Source organism: Eublepharis macularius, chromosome 4, assembly GCF_028583425.1.
Source record: "Eublepharis macularius isolate TG4126 chromosome 4, MPM_Emac_v1.0, whole genome shotgun sequence".
Lineage (NCBI taxonomy): Eukaryota > Metazoa > Chordata > Lepidosauria > Squamata > Eublepharidae > Eublepharis > Eublepharis macularius.
In genome coordinates this window covers 46,819,831-46,829,985 of record NC_072793.1, presented here as the reverse complement: position 1 = coordinate 46,829,985, position 10,155 = coordinate 46,819,831, and the positions used below count along the sequence as shown (strand labels likewise).

At 41.8% G+C, this 10,155-nt stretch overlaps 1 protein-coding gene across 1 annotated transcript; it reads left to right on the top strand.

Annotated features, from left to right (window-relative positions):
- The first annotated feature begins 1,334 nt into the window (after positions 1 to 1,334).
- LOC129327575 (resistin-like) lies at positions 1,335 to 6,368 on the top strand. The gene is made up of 4 exons (XM_054976329.1): positions 1,335 to 1,382; positions 2,928 to 3,066; positions 5,705 to 5,782; positions 6,238 to 6,368. Exons 2-4 carry the CDS (start codon positions 2,943 to 2,945, stop codon positions 6,366 to 6,368), a joined length of 333 nt encoding a protein of 110 aa, XP_054832304.1. The 5' UTR covers positions 1,335 to 1,382; positions 2,928 to 2,942.
- Positions 6,369 to 10,155: the final 3,787 nt, after the last annotated feature.

Here is a 10,155-nt window from a genome sequence, read left to right as displayed (position 1 = left end):
GAAGGAAGACCTGCCGATCAAGGTAAGCGGGGCTTCCATTCGGGTTTCCAGGGCGACAGAAGGAGCGCAAACAGAGTTCAGGCATTCCCCCGGCTCCATTTCCAAGGGAATTGATTGATGGCACCTGACTGTCTGGCTTCCCGAACCGCGACCAAACGCACCGAACCAGGCTTCTTCCGAACGCTGGTTCATTGGCTGTGGACAATCACGATCTGCCGGATCACAATCGCCAATTTCGTGAGATTTTGAAGTTCGTAATGCAGTTCGTGCCCATCTCTAGTCAGGACAATCCATCATACTAGCTAGAACAGATTTCAAATATGTGTGAAGTATATTAGCATACAAATGACAATGCAGGAGAACATATGTATTTGACTCAACACATTTTTGTTTACATGGAGAGTGATTTTTCTTGGTATTGCAGCTGGCAACATCAGGAATGTGTAATGGGTTACAATCACTCAGAATTATAATCCAGTTTCATCCAAGGAGACTTTACAGACAGATAAACATTGCTTGTATTAAAAGGGCAGGTTGTTTCTTCCTTATTTCTTACACCCAACACATTTGTCCATCTCTGAGAACTATTCTATACAATATACCAAATTAGGTGATAGAATTATGGACAATACTTTATGCTTCATGGGTTAGGTGTGCATTAAGTGCACTTCTGATCACTTTCAAAATCTCTACATGGACTTGTCCTGTGTACAACCATTATCTTTTTCACAAAACTGTTACCTTTTCACAAAACACCTGTGCAAATTCTAAACTTTCTTGGAAGCTGATTCATCTGGCAGCTGGGAAATTGAATACTATTACTATGCTGGCTAAATTAGAACTATAACTATTTGCCAGTGATCTCAAACTAATGAAGCTATCTTATCAAGACACTTAACAGGAACACCATCTAACTGACTTAAGTCTATTTACCTGACAGACAGGAGATGGAACAGACTTCATTGTTTTGTACTGAACGACAGAGTTCTCATTGTTCATAAATTTGCATAAGGAAATAGGATTTAATGTTTTTATAGCAGATTGTTTCTACAGAAAACCAGCATTATCCTGATTTTTGTGGATAGGTTCTCTGCCAATGTAAAAACCTTTATACTGGCGGACTTGTGTACACAAGGGTGTTGGACAGTGGGCATGCCCCCCATTCTTGCTCTGAAACAAATATTGATTTTTTAAAAAATAAGGGCTAGATGGTGTTCCTGTTGTGCACAAGGTGTGCGTACGTATGTATGCACAGGGTGTGGTGGGCAAAATTATCTGAAAGGATGACCAATCAGATGAGAGATTTTGTAACTCAACTATATTTAAATGGGCAGCATGCTCCATGAGTTAAACGTCTTGCTAGAAGTTCTTGATTCTAGACGGTGAGTATGCACTTCTTTGACAAGGCAATGTGGGACATCTGTGTCTTCTGCAAATATATTTCAAGAAAGGCTGTCAACACTGTCTTATGAATGTTTTCATTTATTTATTAACATGTTTCTAATGGGCTAAATTGATTAATTACAAATTTTACATATTATCATAGCTCAATAGAGGTATGCTTTGGACCACTCAGAGAAGTATCTGAAGCTGTTTCTCTTAACTCAATTGCAGATGCCAATTATACATGGCTAGGAAAACTATCTTAAATTCTTTCCCTGTACCTAAAGATGTAGGCGGGACAAGATCTGGGATCATCTCCATGCCACGCAGGAGCTCTATCACTGAGCCACTAAGCCATGGCCCCAACCCAAGTAGCAAGGCAATAGCAAGGGATCCAACATATGTAAGCAGGATCTGTATATATACTGAGGATCTGTAACTCTGGAAGAAGCCCTGAGTCAGGAGCCATGTTTGTTGGTTAGCTTCATGACTTCTCAGGCCATACGCTGTCTGAGATTGCAGGAGGGAATCCATGTTTGATATTAAAACTGAGAAACTTGAGATCAGGCTGCAGACAACAGAAAAGCTAACTCACAGGGAAGTCACCAGATTCCTGGGGGGGGAGGGGGGGAATGGACACTACCTTGACAATCGTTCTATTCTTTGGCTTCCCGAGGGATTATTAAAATTCAGACCATGTTTAAAGATCAAGTTTTGCTGGACAACCTTCTAGGATCATCCAGAGTAGCAATGCAGAAGTTCCCTGGAAATCTAATCACAAGCGAAGCTAGGACCATTAGCCATCTCCTGGCCTTTGTTAATCACAATTGCTGCTCAGGTAATTCAACAACAGACCCATAGAGTGCTATCAAGCCACTACCCAGCCTTTGTCCAACAGGCCTGAGCTGTTATGCAAGCCAGGTCAATTTCCTCTTCCTGTACCATCCCAGTGAGGCTTGCAGTCTATGCCTCACCAATCTGATCTTGCATAGTATTAGAGAAGAGGTGGAAGAAATAGGAGGCCCTGCAACATCAACTTTCAGGGTGCTTCAGAGAGTACATAGGTGAGCATCTTTGCCTGATATAGGCCATCTTTGCTAAAGCCTATTCCCATATCTACCAGCTCCCATCTGCTCTGGAATAGTGCATTTCTCTCATACATCCTGCTCCAGGTAAAGATACATCACAAATACCTGACACTGAAACATGCAAGTGTCTACAGAGTAACCGTACAACAGTCCAGGCTATAGTCATGCTCTATTGATGTTCGCATTCTTTTCTTTTGCTTATTTTTTATAACTGGCTGTAGTTCCACAGACAGGGCTTCATCCAAGCTCCCCATTAGCAATAATTTTTGTTTCCCTCTTTGTTTCCCCTTTTCCTTCAAAAGTGAGCCATCTGAAGAAAGTGATTCTCAGAGCTGGCCAAAATAAATATATCATGTTCTTCTTCCTGTTAGAATATGAGTTCTGGTCAATCTCCCCTCTAGATACTATCGCCCTGACATAGCCCAGTATGCGACGAATGTGATTATTCCTCTGCAGGATTCTGTGTGCAAGATGATGAAGGTTACCATATTCCTGGTGGCTGCTGTGTTGATCTCCATCCAGTTCACAAGTGCTCAGACATGTGTAGTTGATAATGCAATTGACCAGAAGATCAGCGCATCTGTTACCCGCCAAGGTATCTAATTCTATGTGGACCATTTATGATGCTTGAAATGTTGTGCTTCATTGCCCCTCTAAAATTCTCAGTTCTCCTAAATGGATTGTCTGGTTTTAACAAAAACGAATTACTCAGAAAGTATACTGTCAATTAAAAAGCATGAGCCATTAAACTGTCAGAGATATGGATCGGTCTTTTAATTTATCATGAAATTTCCTAGTGGGCAGTGTCTCTCGATAACTACTACACAAGGACCCCCAAGCCACTCCCCTCAGCACATACCGCAGGGAGGCAGGAATATGGCAAGTGTCCTCCTCCCCTCCCCCTGCACCATTGAGGAGGGAAGGAGAAAGATGGCCCACTGGGACACTTGCCATGGTAAATCCCAATGCCCAAGTGGGCAAGGTGGTGCTTCAAGCAGTCACCTAGGCAGGGCTTTTTTTTCTGGGAAAAGAGGTGGTAGAACTCAGTGGTGGAACTCAAGACCACACAATGACGTCACTTTGGGTCAGCTGGAACAAGGGGGGATTTTTTAATGTTTAAATTGCCCTCAGCAAATGGTCACATGGCCGGTGGCCCTGCCCCCTGATCTCCAGACAGAGGGGTGTTTAGATTGCCCTCCACATCGCTGGTGTGGAGGGCAATCTAAACTCCCCTCTGTCTGGAGATCAGAGGGTGGGGCCACCAGCCATGTGACCATTTTTAAGAGGTGCCAGAACTCCATTCCATCGTGTTCCCGCTGAAAAAAAGCCCTGCACCTAGGTGTGCCTAACAGATGGACTGGCTTTATACTGCTGCCATCTGGCCTAGCCTGTTGTTGGGTGTGGAGGTTTGTGGCCACTTCATTTGCTCCTGGGCCGCCATCTTCATGAGGAGAAGGCAACAGCTAGCACATCTTCTTCCTCCCAGGAAGGGTGAGTGAGGTGTGAATGCAGTGGCTGCTGCAGCATCCTCATCTTTTTGAAAGGAGGAGGCAGATGGGGGTGAAGAAGTAGAAGTAGCTATAGTCACATCTGGACCATCCTCTTTGTGTTAAACTGATGATGAGGAAGAGGCAGCAGGGGCTGCTGCTACCTCGTTGCCTCATCAGCAATCATGGCTGGCCCCACAGAATTACAAAGCCAGAATGACTATGGGCTGGTCATAAGACAGGAACTCCAGAGCTGATTTAATTTCCAGTCTATGTCTGCTCTGGCACCCCCTGTAGCTCAGATTAGAAAAGCTCTGTTATTATGGCTGGCTCTGCTCATTCTTATGTTTGCTGAAGTAAGCTTCAGATTGGATTCATCCTGAAGTAAGAAGCCCATCCTAAAAGCCGATACCTTGCCTAACAAACACTGACATTGGAAAGTGTCCAGAAATTGTAGACTTCAACTGCTTTTACTTCTGCTTTCTGTGGAATTAAAAAGCACTTTTGAAGCACTCAACTTCTCTCTGAAAAGTTGCCAGACACATTCCTCAGTGCACGGAACCTTTTTTCAAGACCATAATAGACTAAACTCCTTAAAGAGTGGCTTCCATACATTTTTATCCTCCTGTAAAAACGTGTTTTAACAGCTGCAATGAAAATAAACGTGCTGTCCTATATGCAATCCCATATCCCTTGCTTGGGAGAAAACAACATTGAACTTGATATTTATGTAATGTTGATCCCCTTTGTTCTGCTGAAGGATTCCTTTTCTGCATTGAGCTGCAAGAAGAATTCAAATAGGGTTCTATATTACTCTTAATATAGATCTATAGTCCATTTTAAAATCTTGAAATGATGGCCCAACGACAGAATCCTTCTGTAAAGTTTACTGTAAGGTTAGAAGCCCTTTTAGTGCAGGTTCCCTGTTTCTCTGCTATTTCCCCTTATTTCCTAACGCTTTCTGCTGCGTATGCTTAATTAATTAATCCTGTTCATTTGTGATCCCTATGCCCTGACATTCATTAATAGAGTCTTGATCAGTTCCTTTTTCCCTGGAGTAGAGGGCAGAGGGTGTACGTGTTTTTCCCCTCTTTTTGCAGCAAATGCAATTGTTCATTAATTTTTTTATGGTTGTAAAATTTTGAAATTCTAATAATAAAAATTAATAAACATACTTTGCAAGCAAGAAAAATGCAGCAATTAAATCCTCCCTTCTTCTCTCCAGGCCAGGGGAAAAGATGGATTAGGAATACATTGTGATATAACAGGACATCACAAACCAACAGGAAGTAGTTAATTAAGCAGAAAATCAGAAGCTATTTCAAAACAGGGGCAGGGAAAAATTAAAGGAGCAGGAAGGAGGTTTTCATTACTATTTTTTCCTTTATTTCAAACTGTGGTCATACATTATTTTTTTCCTTTTCATTGTCATAATTTGTAATTAGAAGGAGATAAGTATTTTTCCCCATAATCAGTGTGAAGCTGTGGTCAGGACAGGTATGGTCTGAAGGAGTGGGAGTGGGATTTCTATCAGAGAAGGTTTCTGGAGAGGCAGCATATCAATTTTCTAAATAATAAACCAATAAAATGTTATGGGTGACTGTGCAGATTATAGCCCTGCTTGTCTGAGAAAGAGACCAATCCCATTTGCTCCTAGTTGTCTATATAGTAACAAGAACAAATAAACCTCTTCAGATTGAGCAAGGGTGGCTTGTGGGGACAGGAAACCTCTGTCTTGTCTTGCAGTGTCTACAGCTCTAGCGAAGGCTCAGCTGACTTGTATGAATGTGAAGTCACGTGGACGACTTGCTACCTGTCCTTCAGGTGAGTCACTCTGTGTTACTGTTGTGGGAGAGATTTAGGAGCTGGGGTACTTTCAGGTTGGCCTGCAGCAGAACTGCAAGAGTTGAGTCCAGTAGCACCTTAAAAACCAGCATTTTTGGGTTATAAGCTTTCAAGAGTGACACTCCCTTCTTCTGATCAAGGATGCTTTGGAGCTCAAAAGCTTATACCCTGAAAGAAGTTGGGGAATTGACAACAGGTGGGCATCGAGAGAAATTATTCTATGGGCAGTTTTAAAGCTCATTTCCATAGATATTTGCTTGCCTTGTATATGTGGTAAAGGTGCAAGCTAGCCTGCTGCAGGTTGGTTGGATTAGCTACCAAGCACAGTAGCAAGCACTTGAATGTTATTGCGCTGGAAAATGGAGATCCTTCGTTACATAGAGGATGAAGTGGTCAACTGCTTTTCAATGCAACCTCTCTTCTCCCACTCTCAGGTTTTAAAGTCACTGCCTGTTCCTGTGGAATGGCTTGTGGTTCCTGGGATATTCGAGGTGAACATGTCTGCCACTGCCAGTGTGCCGTTATGGACTGGGCATCTGCCAGATGTTGCAAAATGTCGATCTGATAATCCCTTAGCTGCTTGCTGACTCTTGGATCCAGCTTCTGTAGATCAATAAAGGCATCTGTCCTTTCTTGAGAAGTCCAGTGTTTGTTTATTTCCCCTGCAGACTGAGAAATGGGGGACGGAGGGACTGCAGAGCCAATGGGGCAAATGCTGCCACTCTGTACTGGTAATAGGATTGACATTCTTTTATTTATGTAGGCACATGCTTCCTAGCTTTTGCCCTCAATTCTATTGTGGCAGCACAAAGTACTAACCAATATTTACAAGGTGGGTGAAGTGGAGGGAAAGATGTAATAGGTTTGTTCCGGGGCATCAAAAAAAATTCTAGAACAATCAGCTATTTTAAAAAATGTATATTCAAAGCAACCCTGACTTTGGGACAGAAACAGTGGGAGCTTATTGCTGTCTGTACCACAAGGAAGGAAGGAAGGAAGGAAGGAAGGAAGGAAGGAAGGAAGGAAGGAAGGAAGGAAGGAAGGAAGGAAGGAAGGAAGGAAGGAAGGAAGGTGGCAGTTCCATCTTTTGTTTCCTGCTATTGGGGGAAGGCAGGCATAGAGCTTTCTCTTTCAGCTTCAGTCTTCAAAGGGTGGGTGTTGCATGTTTCCTTTTCCTCCCTTCTGGGTTTATGAACCTGCATGCATCATGACTTCAACCCACACTTGAGTTGTGACCAATAGTTTGAGAATGACTGTTGTCAAAAAGGGAAACCCATCTATTAAATTGGGGTTTGGGGTGGGGGGCTGGGGCTGGAGTTTGTGGGGTTTGGGCCGTTTAAAGGGCCCTGCCGCTTGCAAGCGGCAGGAAAGGGCTCTTTAAACGATCAAATACCCCTTTCCCTGCTGCTAAGCAGCCAGAAAGGGGCATTTAAACCCCACGAACTACAAACTGGTTTGGGAACTTGCCCCAGTTTGTGGGAGTTCGTGGTTCCTGGTTCGTGGAAACCCACAAACCATGAACCACATGGTTCGTTTTTTTGTGGTTCGTGCCCATGTCTAATAGGGACCTGGCAATCCTAAAGTGGAGAGGAGTGTTAGGTGATCACAAAGAACACTGGCTGTGCTAACATTGTCTTTGCTGGTACTTAATGAGAGCTTACCTGGGTTTGTGGGATATGTGGCCAGCTGAGAGGAGGGGCTGGAGGTACAAAATTCAAGGTTCCTGGGTCTGGTCATCTTGTTATAATCAAGCCTTTTATGTGTTCTTTCTTAAGGAATCTTTATCTAGGGATTAATAATAGAACTTTAGGATTTGAGTTCATGGCACCTTAGAGACCAACAAGATTTTCAGAGAGTGAGCTTTAAAGTGTCAATGCTCCCTTCTTCAGATACGAGTCTGGAATTATGTGGGTTTAGTAGTAATCCAGTATTCATCAGCACTCATCCATCACATCCCCTTGGCTGCCCTGACAAAAAAGGTCCCCTTTCTTCAGGGACTTACTCTGAGGCCTCCTCTTGATGTAGGAAACACAGCTACAACTGGTGATAGACAGTTTAGGGGGAACAATTTTTTCTACTTTCTTTTTTTTAATTATTCATTTTGGCTGTTGTGTGTTTCTGGTTCATGTAAATAGGTCCCTTTGTGTTAATTGCTTCTTTTCACCAAAGCTCCCTCTTATGAGACCTTTTTCTAAAGACATAGGCCAGAGCAATCTAGTTCACAAAGGTTTAGATAGATAGATAGATAGATAGATAGATAGATAGATAGATAGATAGATAGATAGATAGATAGATAGATAGATAGATAGATAGATAGATAGATAGATAGATAGATAGATAGATAGATAGATAGATAGATAGATAGATAGATAGATAGATAGATAGAAACAGTGCATATACTCTTGATAGTGTGCAATAACTGGCTGTTACATTAGTCAGTGCAGTATTCACCAAGATATCTGCTAGCAGAGGGGAACAGTTATTGTTTTCAGTGATAATGATGTATTTTTCTGTCATAATTTATACCACTGAGATGTCACATATAGTGCTGCTGACTGAGGCAATGATGATCTCTAGGATGGAAACCCTGATAATAAGGCCATTCCACACCCCCACACACGCCAAAATGAGGAGTGGAGAGGGCATAGTTTGACTGCAGCTGGACGGAAGGAAAGGCCAACCACACTGTGGTTGTATGCACAGCATCATGGATGACCCAAGGACAACCATATAAGGACCAGACTCCATGACAACCATGGCACGGAAATATGGATTACAGTATGTTAGACTTAGTGATACACATGTATTCTAGCGAACTCTGGATGAACTTTACTGTAGGTTTTTTCTAGCATGTTGTAGAACTACACAGGTGCTCTTTCATCTTTGACAGCCAATTAAAAATAGTGGACAGTATCAGATAAATGTTCTCTAATTGTTAGAATGGACCAATGATGATCTGCTCACTTAAATTTTCCTGTCATCTCTACTGATTTATATCTCTTATCTTGCAGCAGGACATAGTGCCACTTTTTGGCTAGGTAGAATGTCACATCATTGAAAATATGAATAATTAATTAAATCTCAAACTAATCATAGTTTATCTATGCTACTAGATGAAAAAGATCTTTGATTTCTGCATAAGATAACATATAACAGTGCTAACCCGAACAGCAGATCAGTGGTTTTGCTGAAAGAAATGTCATAAAGATCTAGATGAGAAACTCCCTTCTTGCAAAGTTTGTTATGAAACTTCAATGCATTTCATAACAGATCTGATTGATTTAAACTTAGATTTAATTGAGAAATGTTAGAACACTTCATTCTTCTTGCCTTCATCTGTTCCATATTTGTATGTTTTATCTTAATAGGCATTTATATTTTGATATCTTGCTTTATTAAAAAGACCTGAGTTTATTTTAATAAAAGAAATCATTAAACTCTTAAAAGGAGACTTTGTGACTTGATGGGGAAAGTACTGCAAGAAGAACCCTGTAAATTATTTTGTAATAACAGTTTTTCTTAAAGGAACAAAAGCTGTTTTCAGGTCTCACTTCAAGGACTGAATGCTGCTCAGAGTTTAAAGATTAAAAAAAAGATGAATGCTGGAGAACTCAAAAGCTAGCACAGTGTGTTATCTTATTTTAGTTGTTCTCAAAAGACAGCACATGGCTTTTATTTTAGGATTTTACAAAGGATCTACATTGCTACTTATGTCTTTGTCTACCATGATTACAGGAAGATAGAGAAATTATAACTGCTCTTTCTGTCCTATCTAAGGGCCAAGCTACAAGTGACAAATGACACTTGCCTGGCAAGTGAACAGACTCACATGTATTCCTCCCTGTTCACTTGCCATTCACTTGCGCTCCACTTGATCAAGTGGAGCGCAAGTGAATGGCAAGTGAACAGGGAGGAATACATTTGAGTCTGTTCACTTGCCAGGCAAGTGTCAGTCGTCACTTGCAGCTTGGCCCTGAGTCTCTTTTGGAGAAAGTTAGGCAGACAAACTAGACTGATGAAATTGCCTCCTAGTGAGAAGCCTCGGGACTTAAGGCAATACATTTAACTATGACTCATTTAAACTGATAATGGTATATATCCTCCCATCCACTGAGCAAAGTATGAAGCCTTCCTCCAGTCTAAGGATCCTTCCTCTAACTTAAGTGGCTGTTCCTCCAATGGAACTCCAATCAAAGGTTGGAGTGTCCTCCAATCAAAGGTTGGGCAAATACTGCTGTCTTCACGGAAAAGTTCCAAACCCTACTATCAATATGTTGTTACAGCTCTGCAATCGTGCCAATTTCTTGTCTCCAGACAGAATTCAGGGCGGGAAAAAAATCAAAATTAGACTC